At 42.6% G+C, this 26,048-nt stretch overlaps 1 protein-coding gene across 5 annotated transcripts in view; it reads right to left on the reverse strand.

Annotated features, from left to right (window-relative positions):
* The window catches only part of LOC308281043 (uncharacterized protein), an 81,278-nt gene that overhangs the window by 12,429 nt on the left and 42,801 nt on the right, over positions 1–26,048 (reverse strand). For 4 of the 5 annotated variants that reach the window (XM_080721107.1, XM_080721106.1, XM_080721104.1 and 1 more), the window contains 7 exons: positions 22,242–22,484; positions 17,973–18,016; positions 17,803–17,845; positions 3,309–3,353; positions 1,487–1,534; positions 1,212–1,226; positions 1,046–1,087 (listed from right to left, as the gene is read on the reverse strand). In XM_080721107.1, coding sequence (XP_080577233.1) covers positions 1,046–1,087; positions 1,212–1,226; positions 1,487–1,534; positions 3,309–3,353; positions 17,803–17,845; positions 17,973–18,016; positions 22,242–22,484 — 480 coding nt within the window. The remainder of the gene's footprint in view (positions 1–1,045; positions 1,088–1,211; positions 1,227–1,486; positions 1,535–3,308; positions 3,354–17,802; positions 17,846–17,972; positions 18,017–22,241; positions 22,485–26,048) is intronic. The other variant, XM_080721105.1, reaches the window with a different exon arrangement.

The raw sequence follows: 26,048 nt of genomic DNA on the forward strand, positions 1-26,048 counted from the left end.
ACAGATCTTCACAAAAAAAGCACTGAGATGAGTCAACCAAAGGTAAATACTTATTGTGGACACCAACACAACAGTAAATCAGGCCCCAGTTAGTGGGATGACATGAAATATGCATATTCTCATCTATGTCATAGCAATCCTCACTATATCAATGAATTGAATAATAATTAACCATTCACCTGAACAGTTGATGATGTTGTACACGTTATCAATGTAATACTTGACCATCAAAACATAGGTGTAGACATCAAATATTTGGTATCATCATAAACATATATGGTATTATCATGTATGGTTTAGGAAATTAGATTATTATTTGGTTATATTTTCAAAAATGTTATCCCATGATTTTGCAACCCATTTTTTCACCCAGTGCCAATTGCCTAAGCTGTAATCCTGGGCTCTGCTCTCTCTCGGCCACGCCTGGGGAGAGCCCTGAACTGAGCTCATGTTTCCTTCAGTGCATGAGGAGAGAACAGGCCACTTCTTTTCACCTGACAGGGGTGAGCTTCCCCGGTAGGACGTAGCACGTGGAAGGAACACGTTATTCCAACCAGTTCCTTTCCCCTCCATCAGTGGGAGACATTATAGAGACCAGGATTACTGCGTGTTTTTTTTAGGGTATCTACCCTAGGAGACACGGGGAGAACATGCAAACTGGCTGCACACAGAAATGCCCTTTAGGGTGTGGGCGCCCACAGCATCGCCCAGCGGGAATCGAACCCAGGACCTTCTAGCTGTGAGGCGACAGCACTACCGACTGTGCCACCGTACCCCCATTATTTGGTTATGGCGGATATTAAAATGGCCGCCATGGCGGATATTAGAATGGCCGCCATGGCCACCAGTGGGCGATTTTGCGATGGCTCCATATCTGAAAATGTTCAGGGTCCCAAACTGTACAAGTGTACCAAATGTCACGCTTTAATGAAAAAGTGAACGATTTTCATCTCAATCCTCCGTACTAGTAGCAAAAAGTCCGAAAAAAAGAATCCATTTTAGCACAATACTTGATAACATAAAGTGGAAGTCCGCTTATACTTACCTAAATCCTGAGTGTCCTGAGCGTCATCCATATCTATAGACACTATAGGGGGAAAGGTTTCATGTATGTTACAAATAATACATAACTATTATATATTGTTGCTGTCGGGCAGAAAATGCAAGAGTGTCGCATAAAAGTAGTGCATAGTATAGTCAGTATATCTCACCGTCGTTGACCTCGTCTTCATCCGAAACAATGAGATTTTGGATTATGTTATCATACTTCTGTATAACCCATCATGTACACAGTCAAAAGTTGCATGCATGCATATATTAGGATGACCATTTTCAGAATCCAAAAACACTAATGATCCATATCTGGGTAAAAGACACACACACACACACACACACACACACACACACACACACACACACACACACACACACACACACACACACACACACACACACACACACACACACACACAATCAGAGAACTCACATGAGGACGCTGAACTCTCATCAGATGGATTCCTCAATAGTTTCTGTTCTGAAACACCAGAGAGAAGAACATGATGTTTATTGATCTGCACTGGAGGGACCTTTACTGGAGCTTACATCCACTTATTCATTACTCCCTAAGTGGAGTCAGAGGACTGGTAATCCTGCCTGAGAGCATGTCGCAAGTTCGAGTCCCGATCCCGACGACCTTTGCTGCGTGTCACCCCCCATCTCTCTCCCCATTTCCTGTCAACCTACTTACTGTATAACTATCAATAATGGCATAAAAAAAGAAAAAAACAACAACATTCCTTTATGCACTGATACATACTACCAGTAAGACGCCTAAGGGTGAGATCGGGCCATATGTACATTGTGCAAGTACAATAACAGCAGGGGAAGCAGCTAAGAACAGGCAAAAATCAGAGCTATCCGTGTGCAAAAGTTGGAGTCTGTAGAACCAACCGTGTGCTGTGAGACCCCAGACATGCTTACTCAGTTACTCATTATGTGAAAGTCCAATCACGTCTATGACATCATACATACAATCCCTTTTATGCCCAATTGCCCATATATGGAGATCCCTGTATGTAGAACCAGCCACACTGATTAGACTGACATGTACTGATATGTATATGGGGCTTTTAAGCCGTGGCATCATTTTGTAGGCAGAGGAGAATCTGCCCCCAGAGCATTTTCTTTCCCTCGCTATTTTCAACAGATCCGAGACAAAAATAATGACTAAATTATAATTCTAACACTTTCCTTTCAACAACAAAGAGAAGAAAAATGTGTAAATAGTAAAAATAGTAAAAAGATTCACAGAAACTGGGGGCAGAAATTCTCCTCTGCCTACAAAATGATGTCATACTTAACAGCCCCATTGGCATTCACAGATATAGGCTTAATATTGAGGTCAGAGGATTAACAAGAAAAGAAGTCCGCACAACAGCTGATGCTCCACAGTGTTTAATGTTGTGTGCTTGCTGAAAGCGAGCACACTTATGTTATCTTCATTATTTATTTATCAGTCAAGTTCTCCTCAAAACTAGACCAGGTCAACCTGGTTGTGCCAGACCCCCTGTCTGTCATCATCATTTATGACATCATGCCTTTTGTAGGCATGTCATCATCATGTCATCATCATATATACCCTTTATATAGAAAACCCGGACCGACATTTGCTTATGTAGGCCTACCCATTTCATGGGTCTGGCAATGATGTAAGACACTGATTTGTACCGACAGTACAAAGACAGGGCCAGGATGTTTAAAACACTGACATAAAGTTTGACGAAGTTTCGGCCATCAAGTGGTAATCATTAGTCACAGTCTTCCTTATAAGGTAGTGATTCATCACGTGACCATAATAGTTATCATATAGTGAATAAAAAATATAGAAAAGATGACATTGATGACACAAGGGATCTCCATATATGGGCATAAAAGGGATTCTGTTAGTGTGGTTCCCCTGACACATCACTGTGACATCACAGTGATGTCAGATACTCAGAGCGTGATGTCAGAGCCTAACAGTCAATCAACAGTAAAAGATCAAACCAAGCATTACAGAGACAGACACACACACACACACACACACACACACACACACACACACACACACACACACACACACACACACACACACACACACACGTGTAGTGCATCACACATGCATGCACGCCATGCACTGTATGTGACAACCAGTGTTGGGCCAGTTACTTATAAAAGGTAACTAGTTATACTATTCTATTTTTTATTTTTTGTTTTTTATCCACGCACACATGCATGCGCGCACACTAAACTGAAAATGGAAGACTCACTTGAAAACCTCACAGTCTGGTCGGATGGTTTCAACAATGCCGTCTCTGAAACACAAGGAAGAGGAACACTTAATGTTTGACTAAAATCATGTGTATTGATTTGCACTTTTGTGTATGTGTATGTGTGTATTTGTCACAAACATGACATCCGGGTGATGTACTGATCATACATAGAGAAGACACACACACACATGTACACGTGTAGTGCACGTATACGTACATGCACTACACACACTACACACATGCATGCACGCCATGTACCGGTATGTGACAACCAGTGTTGGGCAATTTACTTTTAAAAGGTAACTAGTTATACTTATAAGTTAGTAAGTTACTATTTCTTTTTTTTTTCTTTTTTTTTTATCCCACGATTTCTGTAACCCATTTTTTCACCTGGTGTCAATTGTTTAATGTAATACTGGGTGCAACTCTCCCTCTGCCAACCTGAGGAGAGCAACAGACCTCATGCTTCCATGAGGAGTCCAAGCTGCTTCTTTTCACCTGACAGGGGGGAGTTTCATATAGGGAAACTGGTGCTAGCATTGTGCTAGCTTTGAGATGCAGGTCGACACTCACCTGCCGGCATGCAGCCTTCTCTTCGGTGGTCTCAGTGGTTTCATTATTTGATTATATTATAGTTTGTTTGTCATTCTGTGTTTTTATCTTGATATTGTATGTTAGGTTCTCATAATGATGCTCTTACAAGTTAAAGTCTAATGCATTTTTATAAACCATGTCGCCCATATAACCTATACTAATAAGATGCCTCAGGCCAGTGATGTATATCGGACCAGTTACCCATATATGGAGACCCTTGGTACCCATATATGATCCATGTAGCCTACTGTATAAGGAGATATGCTGTGAGAGCCCAAATTATGCTTACTCAGTATATCCTTATTAATTTTCTACATTGCAGTATTGATACTTTTACTAAAGTAAAGAATGCAAGTACTTTTTCCACTACTAGCCAATAGTTCAGTCTCAAATTACACATCCCAGATAGATTTACAGTAATCTAATGTATTTACTAAATCACCATAATCCATCACTACAAAATCGATTCATTGTCTTTTTTATGTCACTAAAAAATACGATCCTTATCCTTGAAACATGGCAGTTGTATGTATGTATGTCGCTAGCTTGCGGCAGTTACCAAAACATAGTTGCATAGTTGTGCACATTCACAACATCCCATATTGATTTAGTTTAAAGTGCTACCCACTCTCGGACAAGTCCATTTAAGGCACTTTTTATTTTAAGTTTAGTTGGTCAGGGTAGACGTAGGAGGAGCCCGGCCAGGAGTCAACCCATAGAGCCTAGTTATTCCACGCGCCAGAGTGGTTTATCCCCCAGTCCCGGCAGAGTAGTTCCAGTGCAGCGGATTGAGTGATCCTATCTTCCCCTAATACAGACCTGCCAACCTTGGCCAACCTTTTGAGTACGCAGCGCCCAGGTAGGCTATTTACCTGTAAATATTGACCTATGTCTTTGTTAAACATTGTTAATTGAGCAGCTTAAATAAAACCACCTTTCTGTGCATGATTTGCATGAAGTTCAACTCATGTAGGTTTCTATTGCATTCATTAATTGATATATAGGCCTACATTGTGTATAGATCACATACCGTCTAGTCTGTATATTCATTCATAGAGGCTACTACAGGCTACTCATTGTTAATAAACCATTAATGTCTTCATATATTCACAGGTGTTAAATAACTCGTTCACCTTTAATGTTTTTGACAATACACATAGTCCTCCTAATTCCTTCATTCATACTCATTTAGAGATAGAGTGGAACAGGCAGCCCAGTATTTTATTTTCATTATTTTGGATCTTTACTCTAAAGCCCAATCATGGTCAATGTATGCTTCAGTTCATTGCACTACGACCTGGTCACAAGTTTTGACATTTCCCGACTTTGCTCACGTGCAACACCGTCGTGAAGTATAACACAGGCTTCATACACAACAAGCTGTCGTGGAGGCGACCGCAGTTTAATAGTATAATATTATTGATTCACTTGATTAAAACCGCAGTCGCGGAGAGGAGAGGAGCGACAACAACATAACAACCATTTCATTCTCACCATCGTGGCTGCTATGACATGTGCTCACCTCAGAGGAGTGTTTTAAAAGTTTATCTTAACGAGACCTTACCCGTTCAAAGATATGTGCTCCAAACTATGTGCAGAGTGTGGGTTATGGGGAGAGTAACTGTAACTGGTGCATGCGTGAGAATATGTGGGAGCATCATAATGTAAGGAGCAGCCCAAGGAGGAGTGTATATTTATGATGGATACAAATAATTTAGGAGCAAAATTAGCTGAATAGAAGTATGGGGATGTATGCGCTTGCTCCACATAGTTTTCCATACCCGTTGGAAGATGAGACAGTTACAACACATCAAAAGCACCGGGTGCATGCGTGACCCGTGCATGCATGCAACCCACGTACCCACGTGTGCGACCCACGTAACGGTGGACACAGACAGGCTTACAGAAGAGAGAAATGTGTACACACACACACACACACACACACACACACACACACACACACACACACACACACACACTGACACACACACACACACACACACACACACACACACACACACACACACACACACACACACACGGTAACGAACCTGCCATCTAAAGTCACTTCTCCTCCCCTTGCACATTCCTGTGTGTGTGTGTGTGTGTGTGTGTGTGTGTGTGTGTGTGTGTGTGTGTGTGTGTGTGTGTGTGTGTGTGTGTGTGTGTGTGTGTGTGTGTTAGTGTGTGTGTGTGTGTGTGATAGTGTGAGTGTGATAGTGTGTGAGAGAGAGAGCTCATGCACATTCCTAAGTTTTGGTGTGTGTGGGGCTACAGATCCCATGGCCTGGAGGAACGGACCGTAACCCTGACAACAGGCTGTAGTTGAACAGAAGTGGTGAAGAAAACGCTAATAAATAGCTTGAATTTGAGAAAAATGAAAATCGGGCTCCGTCACCATGTGTATAATGCTAATGGTCAATGCCATGTGAAAGTTTGGATCAGTCGCTGAAGCGAGTGAATAGATGCATTGTGTGACCTACTGACTGACTGACTGACCTACTGACTTCTCTAATTATATGATTAGGGTGGCCATTTGTCCGGATTTGCGCCGGACAGTCCGTTTTTTGACCGTGCTGTCCTCCGCCCAGCGCAGCCTCTGGCCGGACACCTAATTGTCCGGCTTTTAGAGGGATTTAGGCTACAGTGCACATGTTTGCTTAAAGGAGTAGTTCACCCCCAAAATGACTTTTTTTCTATTGATTAGTCATGCCATGGAGAGTAGAGTTCAATAATATGTTTTGGTTTTTGTCACATTCCTAAGACAAAAATTTGATTCAAGTAAATTTACCCCCATTGATTCCGGATGGTGACCCGTTTCGAAACGGGTCACCATCTGGAACGAATGGGGGTAAATGTATTGTTATCACATTTTTGTCTTAGGAATGCGACAAAAACCAAAACATATTATTGAACTCTACTCTCCATGGCATGACTAATCAATAGAAAAAAAGTCATTTTGGGGGTGAACTACTCCTTTAATGGTTACATTTACATATCTCCGCAAATCTCCCGTTTAGCAGATATACAAGCTCACAGGCAGCGCGACACCGCAGCGCAGCTTATCGCGTGCTATGTGTGTGTATTTCGTTTACACACAGCAAGCACAAGTTGCACTACTCACATTGAACGCTCCAGTCGCTCCTTCCACGCGTGTGGATAAAACAGACGGCGAGTAGTTGTTAGAAAGCCTGGTGAGGCGAGGTTAAGTAGTTGTAGAAGATGAACTGCAGCTCAGATTTGCTTAAAAGACGCCGAAACGAAACGTCATTTAGCCAACATGGAGCCACGTAAATTAGTTAAACAAGAATTGAAATATTTCAATGTTAAATTTTGTTGCTTGTTGTTTTCTTAAGCATATCAAAGAATATGCACCTGCAGCACTGTGTGTAATGGCTTGATGTCAGCAAAGGAAAGGTAGATGCATGCTTTGACTGACAGGCAATAACTTAATGTTCTGCAACAATAGGTTTTCCTCTAATTTCTAGTAACAAAATAAGTGCAGCTGAGCTATCTAGTACCCATATGTCCACAGGTCTCCCCTTAATAATAATAATAATAATAATAGCTGGAATTTATATAGCGCTTTTCTGAGTACTCAAAGTCGCTTTACAACACTAAGTGTGTGTGTGTGTGTGTGTGTAAGTGGTAGGTAAAAACAACAACTTTAATAGGAAAAAAAAACTAGGAAAAAGATACAAAAGAGATCTAAGAAATAAAAGAATAAAAACAAGAGTAGGTTCAAGGTCAGCTGGGAAAGGCGATGGTAAGTAGGTAGGTTTTTAGGGCGGTTTTAAAGGTGGGGATGGAGGGGGCGTCTCTGATACGTTTAGGGAGTTCGTTCCAGAGGGTGGGGGCGGCTACAGAGAAGGCCCTGTCACCCCAGGTTCGGCGCTTGGGCTTGGGGACCACGAGGAGGCCAGCCTCACTGGACCTGAGCGAACGGGTTGGGACGTAAGGCTCGAGGAGGTCAGAGAGGTAAGGGGGGGCCAGATTGTGCAGTGCTTTGTAGGTGGTGAGGAGTATCTTGAAGTGGATTCGTTGTTTGACGGGGAGCCAGTGGAGGTCATGGAGGACAGGTGTAATGTGGTCTCTGGGGCGGGTGCTGGTGAGTAGACGGGCGGCTGAGTTTTGTACGTACTGGAGTTTATTGAGGGTTTTGGAGGTGATGCCGTAGAGTATACTGTTACAATAGTCCAACCGGGATGAGATGAAGGTGTGAATGAGGGTTTCGGCAGCAGAGAAAGTCAGGGAGGGGCGGAGGCGGGCGATGTTGCGAAGATGGAAGAATGCAGTTTTGGTTATGTTGTTTACGTGGGGGAGGAATGACAGAGTGGGGTCGAAGATTACTCCTAGGTTGCGGATGTGGGTGGAGGTTTTAACAGAGGTTCCATCGATGATGAGTGAGAATTCCTGGGTGGAGCGGGTGAGAGTGTCGGGGCCGATGATGATAATTTCTGACTTATTGCAGTTGAGTTTTAGAAAGTTCCTTTGCATCCAGGTTTTTATGTCGGTAAGGCAGTTGGTGAGGGTGGAGTGGGTGGCTGGGGTGATGGATGTGGTGGAGAGGTAGAGTTGTGTGTCGTCGGCGTAGCAGTGAAACTGGAGACCGTGGTGACGAAGGATTTGACCGAGGGGTAGGATGTAGATGGTGAAGAGTAAGGGACCGAGCACTGAGCCCTGAGGGACTCCGTGGGTGACTGGGGCAGTGGAGGAGGTGCAGTTGTTGATGGAGATGAAGTGATGGCGGTCGGAGAGATATGACTTCATCCAGGAGAGTGCTGTGCCGGATAAACCGAGGGAGGAGTGGAGGCGTGATATGAGGATGGAATGCTGGATGGTGTCAAAGGCTGCACTAAGATCTAGAAGGATGAGGATGGAGAGGGAGGTGTCGGCAGAGCGGAGGATGTCGTTGGTGACCTTGAGTAGAGCAGTTTCGGTACTGTGGTGTGAGCGGAAGCCGGACTGAAAGGTTTCATACAGGTTATTGGAGTGTAGGTGAGTTTTGATTTGTGAGGCGACTGCTCTTTCCAGTATTTTTGAGAGGAAGGGGAGGTTTGAGATGGGACGGTAATTGTTGGGGATGTTGGGGTCCAGACCGGGTTTCTTGAGGATGGGGGTGATGGCAGCCAATTTGAGGGAAGGGGGGACAGAGCCAGTAGACAGGGAGGAGTTAATTATGTTGGTGATCAGTGGTGTGAGTGAGGGGAGGCATGCGATAACAAGGGAGGACGGGATTGGGTCAAGGATGCAGGTGGAAGCTTTCATTCCTGAGGTTATGGAGGATAGGTCGGATGTGGTGATTTCAGCAAAGGCGGTGAGTGGGTGGTTTGAGAGTAGAGGGGGGTCGTGTTCGGGGGAAGGGGGGGTGGTGGGGGGTGAGGTGGCCAGTTCAGCATGGATGTTGTCGATTTTTGATTGAAAGAATGAAAGAAATGATTCACATTTGTTAGTGGTGAATGAGCTGGTGGTGGTGTCCATGGGTTTGAGGAGTTTGTTTATTGTGGTGAAAAGTGTCTTGGGATTATTGCTGCCGGATTGTATGACGGATGAGTAGTGGGCGGTGCGTGCGTTGTTGAGGGCATCCCTGTATTGCTGTTGGTGTGATTTGTAGATGTCGGAGTGGATGGTGAGACCGGTTTTCTTTGCGAGCCGTTCAAGCTGCCGGCCCTTGGCTTTGAGGTGGCGGAGGTGGTCAGTGTACCAGGGGGCAGAGTGAGTGTAGGAGACAGATTTGGTTTTTATGGGGGCGAGCTGGTTGAGGCAGGAGGAGAGTGTGTGGTTGTAGTTGTTTACCAGATCAGTGGGGGAGGGGTTCTGGGTGATAGTGTGAGTGGGGATGGTGTCAGTCAGCATAGTGGATAGAGATGAAGGTTGGATGGATTTCATGTTCCGGAATTTTATGGAACGCTGTTGCTTGATGAGGGGGGTGGGGATGTCGATGTCCAGAGTGAGAGCCAGGTGGTCAGAAATGGCGTCGGAGAGGTTGGAGCTGGTGAGGTTGCTAATGGTGATTCCGGTGGTGCAAATCAGGTCCAGGGTGTGTCCTTTTTTATGGGTAGGGAAGTCGACATGTTGAGTGATGTTAAAAGAGTTCAGGACGTCCAGGAATTCAGTGGCAGTTTTGCAGGAGGAGGAGTCTACGTGGATATTGAAGTCTCCGAGAAGTATTACGGATGGTGATATTGCACAAAGTTGTGTGAGAAATTCAGAGAGGTCTGAGAGGAATGCAGGGTTGGGTTTGGGGGGGCGGTAAATGACTGCAGTAACCAGGGGTTTGGGGCCAGGGAGTCTGAATGATTGGTGCTCAAATGAGGAGGGGTTAGAAATGTTGACAGGAGTGGTTTTGAGGTGTTGGCGGTAGATTGTTGCTATACCACCAGCATGACCAGTGCGTGGTGTGTCCATGTAGATGTATCCGGGGGGTGTAGCTTTGTTGAGTAAAATGTATTCTAGTGGTTTTTGCCAAGTTTCGGTAATCCCCTCTCTCCATTTATTATTTCTGATGCCAGTCATGTGGAATAGATTTCAAATGGGACACTTTAACTCAAGAATAAAAGATACAGTGTACCACGAAGGGTCATAAATAAAATCTAAACCTATTTTACAGAATATTATAAATATATCCAATCTACAAGCTATGAACTTGATTTATTTATTTATTTTTATCAAAAAGTGTACAAATTTGGAATAATATGTGGGTCCCTGGCTGGCACAAAATATTGTGAGAAGGGGGTCCGCGACTACATATCAATTTGGGGGACCCATACAGCGCGCCCCGGAAAAGTGTCCTCCTTCTGAGGTCCTGCTGGTGACCACTAGGGCTGCCAAATTAATATTCGAATATCGGATATTCGTCGAATATGGGGAAAAAAATCATATTCGATCATAAAAAAATATATTCTAATTATTAAAAAAGAAAAAAAAAAATCCGGCCATCCACGGTGGTACTACAAAACATAACTCCGGCCATCCACGGTGGTACTACGAAACATAACTCCGGCCATCCACTGTAGTACTACCGAAACATAACTCCGGCCATCCACTGTAGTACTACCGAAACATAACTCTGGCCGCTCTCTCTAGAGGTCTCATCACACGTTGTTATGAGAAGCTGCTAACGTTAGCTTCAACCTCTGGCTGTGGCTCTGTGAGTTACAAACTGTTGCAGATAGCAGGGTGACCACAGCTTAGCTTGTAGATTTCTCCTCATTGATCTTACACCAGCATGCATTTGCAACATAGGCTCTAGTAGCCTAGCCAGACAGCGGCTGTCTCTGACTGACTGACTGACTGACTGCGAGTGGAGGAGTAGAGTGCGAGTGGAGGAGTAGAGGAGAGGAACGTATGTCTCAGTGTTGCCAAGTCTGATATTTATAAGCCATGTTGGGCTTGTTTCTTTTTTGTTGTAAAGTTGCTTGTAAATAATGGTGGTTGTGATTGTGAGCTTGTAGATCGGACCAGCTGTTTTCAAATAGCCAATGTATATCTAGGTTTAAAGTAGGGATGCCCCGATCAGGGTTTTTTTGCTCCCGATCCGATACCGATCAAATATTATTGATTCCGATTCGATCCCGATCTTTCCCGATCCGATCTTTTGGCAAGGCAATTCTATTCATTCTATCACTTAGTGCAGCACTGAATCAACAAATTAAAAACAAAGCTTATGAGTAGTGTATATTGATATAGGCCTACTAGTGCAGTGTTTCTCAATCATTGTGCAGCGGACCTTTGGTGTGGCCTTTGAAATTTGGCAGTGAAGTCACGATTTAAGGACTTTTAAAACCTGTTTAATATCTCAAAAAATTTAATAAAATAGACCATTACAACATAAAAAATAATCAACAAACTATATAAAAACTGGTAAAACATTGGCCATTTTTAAAGTTGAAACAAAATAAGTTAAGAACCAATTAACCAGTCTGCTTGAAAAGTATGCATCTGTAGCAGCTAGTTGACAGTGCAGAGAGACATAATTGCCTTCCTTTGATCCATTAACAAGGGGCCAATTACTACTTATTGGCATCAGCTGCCAGCTGGACACAGAGTCTGACACAATCACCTTCCCTCTGCAGTGCTGTCTGTCTCATTTCTCCAAAAGCCCTTGAATATGATTGAAAATGATTAAGGATTACTGTGATTATGGTAAGCTTACATTTCATATCGCATTCACCTTACCTGTAACTTTCAGTACTCCCAGAATAAAAAAAAAAAAAAAAAAAAAAAATCGATATTTTTTTCCCGATATCCGATCTTAAGTAATCATGTGGCCTATATTCACTTATTTTGGGCTTGTTTTCATAGACCTGGTTGCTTATTCCTCTCACAATATTTGGCAACACACCCATCTATTTTGATAATGGTAACAGAGAACTTACAGTGGCTATTTACTTTACTTTTTTGCTTTTAATAGTTTTATAGCCTAATTGCATTTACTTTTTGTGTAAAACTATTTTCATCAGCTTTATAAATAAATCTTTTTTTTATTTTTTATTATTATTATTACCCCTATCAGGGAAGGGGGGTAGTTAGATGACTCCACCAGGCCATTACAGTGACTGTAATGGCAGACCATTACAGTTGCCGGCTGTAATAGGCCAGACCAGGGTGCACAGGACTGCACCAGTCTCCAACAGTCTCCACCAGCCCTGTAGATCCTTGCACATGCAATTAACCACTGTGTACATGGGCAATAGTTTTACATGAGTTTGTGCACACGGCCAATAGTTTTACATGAACATGTCAAGGATTTAATACAGTACTGCCTCGTATAGACCAACAGAGCCCAATACAGCCCAACAGTGCCTAATAGAGTCCAGCACACCTACGTCCAGCCCAGTCCTGCCCAGTGGGATTATAGACCAGGGAAGGGGGGTATTTACATGGTTGTACCAGACCATTACAGGCCGGATCCGGCTCAAATAGGCCAGACCAGGACTGCACCAGACTCCAACAGTCTCCACCAGGCTGCTCCATGCTCCAGCCAGCCCTGTAGCTCGTTGCACATGCGATTAACCACTGTGTACACAGGCAATACGTTTACATGAGTTTGTGTACACAACCAATAGTTTTACATGGATATTTCTAGTCCATCGCACACCGCTGCCTTGTGCACCCTAATTGAAACTTGTACAGCATAGCAGAGCCTACTAAAGCTGGACAAGCCTATTAGAGCCAACCAGTTTCTACCCAGTAAGCCTAGTACACCAAAGTCTAGCCTAGTCCACTCTGGTGGGAGCACAAAGTTGGTGTGGGGGGTACTAGCTATAGTAGGAGGATCAGGCTTGTCGAGGCCAAAGGGTGTACTAGAGTCTTAATAGGCACCATTAGGTTGTTCTAGGCCGTTGTCTGCCCTTTAGCTGCTCACACAATTGAGACCAAACACTGTGTACAGGAGCCTTAGTTTGTGTGTACATGACCAATAGTTTTAAATGGATATTTCTAGTCCATCGCACACCGCTGCCTTGTGCACCCTTGGTTGGTTCGTCTTTGTTTGGGAAGGAGGGACTTTGAGGATGTACCTCACTTTGAGAACCGACCATGGACCACTTGATAAGCCCACAGTGTCCCTCTGAGGGTCCCCCAACCTCACTTTGAGAACCGACCATGGACCACTTGTTAAGCCCACAGTGTCCCTCTGAGGGTCCCCCGACCTCACTTTGAGAACCGACCATGGACCACTTGTTAAGCCCACAGTGTCCTTCTAAGGGTCCCCCGACCTCACTTTGAGAACCGACCATGGACCACTTGATAAGCCCACAGTGTCCCTCTGAGGGTCCCCCAACCTCACTTTGAGAACCGACCATGGACCACTTGTTAAGCCCACAGTGTCCCTCTGAGGGTCCCCCGACCTCACTTTGAGAACCGACCATGGACCACTTGATAAGCCCACAGTGTCCCCCTGAGGGTCCCCCGACCTCACTTTGAGAACCGACCATGGACCACTTGATAAGCCCACAGTGTCCCTCTGAGAGTCCCCCGACCTCACTTTGAGAACCACCACGGACCACTTGATAAGCCCACAGTGTCCCTCTGAGGGTCCCTGACCTCACTTTGAGAACCGACCATGGACCACTTGATAAGCCCACAGTGTCCCTCTGAGGGTTCATGTAAAACTACTGGTGACTTTGTACACGCCTGTGTACATTTCCCATAGATTCTATGGGACTTGAACACTTGCTCCTGCCCTTCGTGTACACGGTCTGTGCCGTGTCCCCTCAGAGGGACACTGTGGGCCCCCCGACCTCACTTTGAGAACCGACCATGGACCACTTGATAAGCCCACAGTGTCCCTCTGAGGGTCCCCCGACCTCACTTTGAGAACCACCACGGACCACTTGATAAGCCCACAGTGTCCCTCTGAGGGTCCCCGACCTCACTTTGAGAACCGACCATGGACCACTTGATAAGCCCACAGTGTCCCTCTGAGGGTCCCCCGACCTCACTTTGAGAACCGACCATGGACCACTTGATAAGCCCACAGTGTCCCTCTGAGGGTCCCCCGACCTCACTTTGAGAACCGACCATGGACCACTTGATAAGCCCACAATGTCTCTCTGAGGGTTCATGTAAAACTACTGGTCGTGAACACCAACTAGGGCCTGTGTACATATGGCTCTCTGCTGCCCCCCATTGAGAAACTATAGACGGCACAGACCGTGTACACGAAGGGCAGGAGCAAGTGTTCAAGTCCCATAGAATCTATGGGAAATGTACGAAGGCGAGTACAAAGTCACCGGTTGGTACACGAGCCATAGTTTTTTCTATTGTGACTCCCTACAGTGTACACAATTTTGATTATTATTTATTATTATTATTATTATTATTTTTATTTATTTTTAATATTCCAATATTCGAATTTAATATTTGAGGAATGTTGAAGCCCTAGTGAGCACCCTATATATGATAGATATATTACCTGTTAGACTACTACTCGTTGCATGGCAGCAATGTGGGGGCGACTCCGACAACTCGCACAACACGGCCATTCTCCGTTTATCTTCTTCATAAATTAATCTGATTAGTATCGCCGTTGTACAAACCGAGCTGTGCTATGAGATGAGTTTGTACATGCTGAAAACCAAAACAAACTCCAAACTACTTACTCAAAGGATGCTTCAAAAAGGCCAAAGACTCTCCCCTTCTACCAACCAATTTGGAAGAACCCCCCAACAGCTGACTTCACCATCCAATCAGCTTGGGAAAAGGAAGTCCAAACAAACATCTGGTGTCAAACCCCAACCAACAGGTTCCTGGCACCAACCTCCCAAGGAGACTGTACGTGGTCTACACTCAATCGATTCAGGACTTGACATGGAGCCTGCTTGGCCGGCCTTCAAACATGGGGCAGTAGCCCAAGCCCCACTGTGTGCTTGTGGAGAGGAGCAAACTATGGAGCACATCATAGAAGTTTGTATTCTCCAAACACTGGAAGGAGGATCAGTCTCCCTCCATACAGCAGACCAGGAGGCAACTGCTTGCAAAGGACTTTGCATTTGCTAAATAAATAAACCAGCCAACAACCTACTCACTGTTTTCCTTAAAGAGGTGGTGCCATAGTTTTATATTTTTTCTGTTTTGTACTGTATGTGTCTATGGAGTTAACATCAAACATATAATTTTCCGAATGTCTGTCTGAGTGAGTGTCTGTCTGTCACAGCGTTTCTCCTCAGTGGCTGGAGCAATTGATCTGAAATCGCATCACCATTAGCATATGAACACACCTGACATAACTGTGAAGCCCGTTTGTCACTTTCACAAATGCTGTGTGTGTGTGTGTGTGCGTGCGTGTGTGCAGGCGGGCGGGGGGGGGGGGGGGGGTGTCTGGCCCTGTTACAACCGACCATGGACCACTTGATAAGCCCACAGTGTCCCTCTGAGGGTCCCCCGACCTCACTTTGAGAACCACCACGGACCACTTGATAAGCCCACAGTGTCCCTCTGAGGGTCCCCGACCTCACTTTGAGAACCGACCATGGACCACTTGATAAGCCCACAGTGTCCCTCTGAGGGTCCCCCGACCTCACTTTGAGAACCGACCATGGACCACTTGATAAGCCCACAGTGTCCCTCTGAGGGTCCCCCGACCTCACTTTGAGAACCGACCATGGACCACTTGATAAGCCCACAATGTCTCTCTGAGGGTTCATGTAAAACTACTGGTCGTGAACACCAACTAGGGCCTGTGTACATATGGCTCTCTGCTGCCCCCCATTGAGAAACTATAGACGGCACAGACCGTGTACACGAAGGGCAGGAGCAAGTGTTCAAGTCCCATAGAATCTATGGGAAATGTACGAAGGCGAGTACAAAGTCACCGGTTGGTACACGAGCCATAGTTTTTTCTATTGTGACTCCCTACAGTGTACACAATTTTGATTATTATTTATTATTATTATTATTATTATTTTTATTTATTTTTAATATTCCAATATTCGAATTTAATATTTGAGGAATGTTGAAGCCCTAGTGAGCACCCTATATATGATAGATATATTACCTGTTAGACTACTACTCGTTGCATGGCAGCAATGTGGGGGCGACTCCGACAACTCGCACAACACGGCCATTCTCCGTTTATCTTCTTCATAAATTAATCTGATTAGTATCGCCGTTGTACAAACCGAGCTGTGCTATGAGATGAGTTTGTACATGCTGAAAACCAAAACAAACTCCAAACTACTTACTCAAAGGATGCTTCAAAAAGGCCAAAGACTCTCCCCTTCTACCAACCAATTTGGAAGAACCCCCCAACAGCTGACTTCACCATCCAATCAGCTTGGGAAAAGGAAGTCCAAACAAACATCTGGTGTCAAACCCCAACCAACAGGTTCCTGGCACCAACCTCCCAAGGAGACTGTACGTGGTCTACACTCAATCGATTCAGGACTTGACATGGAGCCTGCTTGGCCGGCCTTCAAACATGGGGCAGTAGCCCAAGCCCCACTGTGTGCTTGTGGAGAGGAGCAAACTATGGAGCACATCATAGAAGTTTGTATTCTCCAAACACTGGAAGGAGGATCAGTCTCCCTCCATACAGCAGACCAGGAGGCAACTGCTTGCAAAGGACTTTGCATTTGCTAAATAAATAAACCAGCCAACAACCTACTCACTGTTTTCCTTAAAGAGGTGGTGCCATAGTTTTATATTTTTTCTGTTTTGTACTGTATGTGTCTATGGAGTTAACATCAAACATATAATTTTCCGAATGTCTGTCTGAGTGAGTGTCTGTCTGTCACAGCGTTTCTCCTCAGTGGCTGGAGCAATTGATCTGAAATCGCATCACCATTAGCATATGAACACACCTGACATAACTGTGAAGCCCGTTTGTCACTTTCACAAATGCTGTGTGTGTGTGTGTGTGCGTGCGTGTGTGCAGGCGGGCGGGGGGGGGGGGGGGGTGTCTGGCCCTGTTACAGATGTTGTCCAAAAATCATGCAGATCGAGATCGGTACACAGTATCTCTATAGCCACTAAACGAAACAGGTATTTCTTACATTGATGCTCCTACATATTATCATGCAAGCACCAGTTAAAGTTGCTCCTACATATTATCATGCAAGCACCAGTTAGTTACTTTCCATCCCTCATATACTGTGTGCACAGTGCACATCCCATAACCCACACACTGCACATCATTTCGGAGCTCATATCTTTGAACGGGTAAGGGCTAGTTACTGTAATAGACCACCTGGTGTGGTTGTAATGTGCACATTTGCCTTCCCTGTGTATTTTGGTTACTTCCTGAAAGCTGAAAAACACTGATATAATGACATCATAAACGTATCCCCTCCCCTTTTACCATACACCCAACACTGTGGGTGTCTGGGTCACCACCCACCCGACAACCAGGCACCCCATCTTTAAGCATTGAATTGTTCCAGAATATAAGGCTCACCTTCTTGTTCATCAGCATCCTGTCCAGGCCTATCCACAGCATCCTGTAGAACACAACCTTGTTAATTCAATCATATAATGCCTGTCTTGTATGGTATTGTCTAGAGTAGTGGATTTCAACCTGAAACCATACACACACTGTCCATCAATAAGAACAATACTGTGAGTCACCTGTGTCTCTCTCCCATCCTCGGGTCGCAGGGTCGCTGGAGGTTCTGTCATCACATGGTTAAATGACATGTAACACAAAATGTAGGAATTTAAGAAGGAAGACAAAATAACAAAATGAGAAATAGAAGAAAACATTTAGAAAAAGAAAATAAGTATACAGTGGGGGGGGGGGGGGTATGGAAGCGAATAGCTGACATAAATAAAATGAAATGGCAAATTCGAAAATTAAATTGAAATACAATAAATGCTTTTTAATCTTCAGGATATGGACGCATTTTTTGAGACAAAAATGAATTTAAAATGCAATAGCATTTACATTTTATCTACAGATGTGCTAATTCTATGACAAAATTAAAATGATAAATAAAAGATCATTTTAATTTTAATTTTCAAAAAATACCCCGCTAATTAGTGGACAATATTAAAATGAAAATGCAATTTTGAAAATGAAAATGAAATGAGGGAAATGCTTTTTAATCTTCAGATGATGAACGCATTTTTTGAGACACAAAGGAATGTATAATTCTATAGCATTGACATTTCATCTCTAGGTGTGCTCATTCTATGACTGATTGAAAAAGAAAAAGCAAACCACATTGCATTTTCATTTTCAAATCCTGCAGGGTAGGACTTGAAAATGAAAATGCAATGTGGTTTGCAGGGTTGCCATGTTCACTAAAAGTGAGCTCTCTGGGCTCCCCATCATTTGTAGGTCTAATTCTATTGCCAGTTTCGCCAGTCCCATCACCATGATTTGTAGGTCTAATACCATCGCCAGTCCCATCCTTATGATTTGTAGATCTAATTCTATGAGTCCCATCCCCATGATTTGTAGGTCTAATTCCATCGCCAGTCCCATCCTTATGATTTGTAGATCTAATTCTATCAGTTCTATCAATTATGTGTAGGTCTAATTCCATCGCCAGTTCCATCCGCATGATTTGCAGATCTAATTCTATACAGTTCCATCCTCATGATTTGTAGATCTAATTCCATCGCCAGTCCCATCCCCATGATTTGTAGGACTAATTCGATACAGTCCCACCTCCATATTCTTTAGATCTAATTCGATAGTCACATCCCCATGATTTGTAGATCTAATTCCATCACCAGTCCTATCCCCATAATGTGTAGGTCCAATTCCATCGCCAGTTTCGCCAGTTCCATGCACATGATTTGTAGATCTAATTATATCAGATCCATCCCAATGATTTGTAGATCTAATTCCACCGCCAGTTCTATCCTTATGATTTGTAGATCTAATTCTATCAGTCCCATCTCAATTATGTGTAGGTCTAATTCCATCGCCAGTTCTATCCGCATGATTTGTAGATCTAATTCTATACAGTTCCATCCCAATAATTTGTAGATCTAATTCCACCGCCAGTTCTATCCTTATGATTTGTAGATCTAATTCTATCAGTCCCATCTCAATTATGTGTAGGTCTAATTCCATCGCCAGTTCTATCCGCATGATTTGTAGATCGAATTCTATACAGTTCCATCCTCATGATTTGTAGATCTAATTCCATCGCCAGTCCTATCCTTATGATTCGTAGATCTAATTCTATCAGTCCCATCTCAATTATGTTTAGGTCTAATTCCATCGCCAGTTTCATCCCCATGATTTGTAGGTCTAATTCGATACAGTCCCATCTCCATGTTCTTTAGATCTAATTTGATAGTTCATCCCCATGATTTGTAGATATAATTCCATCACCAGTCCCATCCCCATAATGTGTAGGTCCAATTCCATCGCCAGTTTCACCAGTTCCATCCCAATGATTTGTAGATCTAATTCCACCACCAGTTCTATACTTATGATTTGTAGATCTAATTCTATCAGTCCCATCTCAATTATGTTAAGGTCTAATTCCATCGCCAGTTCCATCCCCATGATTTGTAGGTCTAATTCGATCCAAATTGGGCCCAAGTGTCAATATTTTGTGTGGCCACCATTACTTTCCAGCACTGCTATAATCCTCTTGGGTTTGGAGTTCACCAGAGCTTCACAGGTTGCCACTGGGATCCTCTTCCACTCCTCCATGACCTCCATCCCAGAGATGGTAGATGTTAGAGACCTGGCGCTTCTCCAGCTTCCATTTGAAGATGCCCCACAGATGCTCAATATGGTTTAGGTCTGTAGACATGCTTGGCCAGTCCATCACCTTTACCCTCAGCTCCTTTATTAAGCTCATGAACTACTTTGTAATGACATAACTGCGGAGGTTAAAGGAGCACTTTGCCAATTTTCAACTTCATCTCATAAGATCAGTCCTAAAGCGCACTATAAAATGGCACTATTTCCGTCTACTCACTCAGCTTCTCATTGGTGGACTATGGACTGTTCAGAAATCCCATGGGAATTGAACTGATGGAATCTACAAATAAATGGGGATGGGATTGGTGATGACAGTCATGGGCATGGACTGTCTGAAATTAGATCTATACATCATGCAGATGGGACTGTATGGAAATAGATCTTCAAATTATAGGGCTGGGGATGGAATTAGATATAAAATCATGGGAATAGACAATCATGGAGATGGTACTGGCTATCAAATTAGAACTATGAATCATGGGGATGGGATGGCGATGGAATTAGACCTACACATAATTGAGATGGAACTGATGCAATTAGATCTGCAAATCATAAGGATGGGACTGGTGATGGAATTAGACCTACAACTCATAGGGATGGGACCAGTGATGGTATTAAACCTAGAAATCCTGGGGAGGGGACTCATAGAATTAGATCTACAAATCATGCGGATGGAACTGGCGATGGAATTAGACCTAAACATAATTGAAATGGGCGAACTGGCGATGGAATTAGACATACAAATGATAGGGATGGGACAGGTGATGGAATTAGATCTACAAATCATGGGGATAGGACTCATATAATTAGATCTACAAATCATGCGGATGGAACTGGTGATGGAATTAGACCTACAAATGATGGGTATGGGACTGATAGAATTAGATCTACAAATCATGCGGATGGAATCATGCGGATGGAACTAGCTATGGAATTAGACCTACACATAATTGAGATGGGACTGATAGAATTAGATCTACAAATCATTGGGATGGATCTGATATAATTAGATCTACAAATCATGCGGATGGAACTGGCGAAACTGGCGATGGAATTGGACCTACACATTATGGGACTGGTGATGGAATTAGATCTACAAATCATTGAATTAGATCTAAAGAACATGGAGATGGGACTGTATCGAATTAGACTTACAAATCATGGGGATGGAACTGGCAATAGAATTAGACCTTCACATAATTGATTGACTGATAGAATTAGATCTACAAATCATAAGGATGGGACTGGCGATGAAATTAGATCTACAAATCATGAGGATGGAACTGTATAGAATTAGATCTACAAATCATGCGGATGGAACTGGCGATGGAATTAGACCTACACATAATTGAGATAGGACTGATAGAATTAGATCTACAAATCATAAGGATGGGACTGGCGATGGAATTAGACCTACAAATCATGGGGATGGGTCTCATAGAATTAGATCTACAAATCATGCGGATGGAACTGGTGATGGAATTAGATCTAAATATCATGGAGATGGGACTGGTAATGGAATTAGCTAAATTTATGGAGAGGAAAGCCCAGAGAGCTCACTTTTAGTGAACATGGCAACCCAGCAAACCACATTGCATTTTCATTTTCAAGTCCTACCCTGCAGGATTTGAAAATGAAAATGCAATGTTGGTTTGCTTTTTCTTTTTCAATCAGTCATAGAATGAGCACACCTAGAGATGAAATGTCAATGCTATTGAATTATACATTCCTTTGTGTCTCAAAATAAAAAGCATTTCCCTCATTTCATTTTCATTTTCAAAATTGCATTTTCATTTTAATATTGTCCACTAATTAGCAGGGTATTTTTTGAAAATTAAAATTAAAATGATCTTTTATTTATCATTTTAATTTTGTCATAGAATGAGCACATCTGTAGATAAAATGTAAATGCTATTGCATTTTAAATTCATTTTTGTCTCAAAAAATGCGTTAATTTCCCGAAGATTAAAAAGCATTTATTGTATTTCAATTTAATTTTCAAATGTGCCATTTCATTTTATTTGTGTCAGGCATTCGCTTCCATACTCACTGGCCTTGGACGCCCTTAGGAGTCTATAGAAATGCTGCTATAAATCATGTTAAGGTTGTTATGTTAAGGTTAAGGTTGTGAGCTGGAAAACGGCCTTTAGAATTACATGTGATCTTACCAAGTATCTTCAACAGGTAGGGCTGGTGACGTTTAAGAGCATCGTAAAACGTTGCTTTGACCTTTGTTCCCCCTGAGTCTAGTTTTTCTCTATACAGGATCCACATCTGGTCCATGCTTCTCTTCTCCACTCGAATCCCTTCATAGAGCTCAGGATGGACCATGGATCCTAGAGTGTCTAGTATAGCCATGACTCTGGAAACATTCTTTATAAAATGTTTCCTGTGCTCCTCCACAAAACGTGCTGTTTGGAGCAGAGAAACAAAAAGCGTTATTGAGATAAATGCATCTCAGATACTACTCTATCTGCATCTCTATATCCCCACATGTACAGTATAGTAGTGTAAAACCTGGTACATTTAGAGTTTTGGAAAAAGATATTGAGGATCTGTAAATTGTTAAAACAAATTACATCAATACCTTTAACAGTACAACTGTTATTGAATAGAAAGCAGTTATTTGCCATTATGCTGTTTTATTTTGAACATATTGGCATTGGAACTGGACTTTCCATGTAAATATATAAGCAAAATTCCAAGTACCCCCTGACAGTAGTCAGGGGAAGGGGGTACTTGGCTTCAGAAATCAGTATAAGGGGGTACTGCAGCCAAAAAGGTTTAAGAACCACGGCTCTAAATGTGCAAATTTGCCTCCCTGTGTATTTTTGGTTATTTCTTCCTGAAAGCTGAAAGCCTCTGAGTCCTGATCAAAAAACACTGGATTAATGACATCATAAAATTATCCCCTTCCCTTTTACCATATACCCAACTCTGTGGGTGTGGCTAACCTCAGCTGGGTTAACACCCACCTGGCAACCAGTCATACCTAATGAACTGGTGGGTGTGGCCACATAAAAACATAATTTTAACTCTTTCTGTACACCTGATTGCTTGTTTCTCTTGCAAAATCTGGCAACCCTCAAGATCAGATCAGTCAGCTGTTCATGGTTTGAACACGATGGCTAGTTGTAAACAACTGTTCAACAATGATGTGGTCTATCAAACGGCTCCCAAAACAAACCTTCTTCCACTTAACTCAGTTTACAACCGTTTATGCAGATTTGCTCTTGATTCTCCATATATGACCCACCAATGCACCCTGTATGAAACTCTCAATATACCATCTCCCACATCAAGAAGACAGCAGCACTGGCTGCAGTTCATTTTTAAATGTTATCATTTTCATTATCCACAGTACCTAAAACAATATTTCGAACGTTTGACTACCACACATCAGCTAAGACATTGTTCACAGATTTATTTTGAAGTTCCGACCGTGTCAACATCAGTTGCTAAAAAATCGTTTATGTTCAAAGCTCCCTCAGACTGGAACAACCTACCTGTGTATATTCGTTCAATAACATCTTTTCAACTGTTTAAAACCACACTGTCCTCTCACTTTGAGACCACCTGTTCATGTTTTAACTAATCACGATGTTTTGCTCATTCATCACTATAATAGATCTATAACGCAATGATTATGTGCTATGTGTACTTTTGTAGCTGTTTGTTGTGTATGTTTTCTGTTTGTTTTGTCTGATGTTGCTCGAATTGTCTTTACATTTTTTGTCTAAATGTGAAAAAAGTGTATTTTGTAACTAGCGGAGCTCCTTGAAAACGAGATGGTTCATCTCAAGGGGTTATTCCTAAATAAAGAATTTCAATATAAACAAAACAGAAGCAAATTCGATCATAATAGAAGAAATTAAACTTGCCGTTTCTTTTTTTTTTTTTTATCCCACAATTTTGTAACCCATTTTTTCACCCAGTGCTAATGGACCATTGTTATATTATATATATATGATATTGTTGTAGGGCTTTAACATGGGATAAGAAAGAATTGTAGTAGTAGATGGATGATGAGGATGTGCACAGGAATGCTACGCACACCTAAGTCTTCTGCCGGCCCACGGCAGAAGGATCCTAAAGAGACAATAAGGCGCATAGCCACACTTGGAGCCAAGGCAACATTTTATTAACACCAATTAGTGGAAACAGAACTCAGCATTCAGGTAAATTGCTTTTTTCCGAAGTCTCCTGAACTTGAACACAGCATTTTGTGTTGAACAAATGTAATTAGGAATCATGACATTACACCACATCTCCACTAGCTAAAGAGTGCTGGGTTGCTCAACTCCGAAAATAGCTGATCTACAAGCTCTCGCAGCACAACGTGTTGAGAGCTTGTAGATCAGCTATTTTCGCTAGTTTTGTCTCGGGTCCTACCTTAACACTGTCCACTGTCCAGTCCAGTGAGTGAAAGTACAAAAGTATTAGATCAGATTAGATTATACATTTAGACTGTATTGTACATCAGCCAGTCGTATTTGGTGAGGGTAGCAAACCGGCTGCCTTGTTGCGGTTCTGCTATGCCACAGACAACCTCCTGCTCTTCGTAGAAAATGCAGTCTCGCCCCTTTGGCTCCTCTCTCCTTGCTGGGTCATTGTTTAGTTTCTCCCTGTACTTTCTCGTTCTCTCAGCACTCATTTTCCAGCTGACAAAAGAAAATGGAATGTATAGTTTAAGACAAAGAGAAAATATTGTTTAGATTGAAACAATATGTTAAGGTTTCTGTGAAGGGGTTTCTGCTCTGTCTGATGAATTTGAAGTATCACTGAATGAAGCTAAATTACATTTTATGTAAAAATGTTTAAAACAAATGTTTAAATGTACAAAAGAAACATGGAACTTTGTTATTTATTGTTATATCTGTAGTTAAATACAGTATAAATCATATGGTGTGACAATCAAGTCATATGGCGTGACAAGCAGACATGTCACACCATTATGATTAAGTGTCACACCATATTACGTTTTCTGCATTTAGGTTTACCTTGAGGCTACTATGTACACATTAGCATGCTAACAGCATGCTAGCTATAACAAAGCAACCTAGATCTACATGGAAATATGACCAAAACTTCAAATAACTTAAGCTTTTTTTTATGAAAAGGTGTCACACCAACAGACATCCAAAGTGGTGAGTTTGTCAAAGTTTCAACAAGATGGCATTTCATGAAAATGTTAAAATCATAACTCACCTCAGACACCTGTCTTGCAGTTGTGCTGGGAGTGCTGAATAGCCTTACAGAAGAAGGACCTCTCTAGCCAATAGGTGTCCAAATAATTGCCTGTTTAATTTGTCCAAACTAGTGTCACACCAAATGATTTTGGTTTGGGGGACAAAATGTTTTTGATCAGAAATGACTGAAAACATTATGCTTTGACTTTGAAAAGATATAGGCTCACAAATAGACATTTTTTTAGCCTAAATTCATTTTCAAATGATTTTTAGCAATTCTTTTTCTTAGTTTTATTCAAGTTCCCACTTTGAGAAACAAGGTCAGGACAGTCACACCATATGAGTTTTGCCATGTTTGGTTGAAAATTCTGAAGAAATGAGGAATGAAATGTTTTAATCTTGAGTAAGTTCACATAAAGCTTAATGTCCTGCACAATATTCAGAAGGTTTTTGACAATTATATTTTTTATTTATACATGTTTGACACCGAGGACAGCGAAAATGTTACGTCACGTCACCCACCCACATGCAAAGTCAAATTTTCATGATGTACCAGCTCAGTGGCCAAGTGGTTTGAGTGTCTGCCCTGAGACCCGGGTTCAAACCCCGGTCGGGTCATACCAACGACTCTAAAAAATGGGACCCAGTGCCTCCCTGCTTGGCACTCAGCATCAAGGGTTGGATTGGGGGTAAGTCCCTGCGACATACTAGTGTCATGTCCAGGGGGTGTACTTGTACATAAAGCTGCCTCATGCTACAGAAACAGGATATATGGTCCTGTCCTAT

Source organism: Nannobrachium achirus (genome assembly GCF_963921795.1).
Source record: "Nannobrachium achirus genome assembly, chromosome: 3".
NCBI classification, from domain to species: domain Eukaryota; kingdom Metazoa; phylum Chordata; class Actinopteri; order Myctophiformes; family Myctophidae; genus Nannobrachium; species Nannobrachium achirus.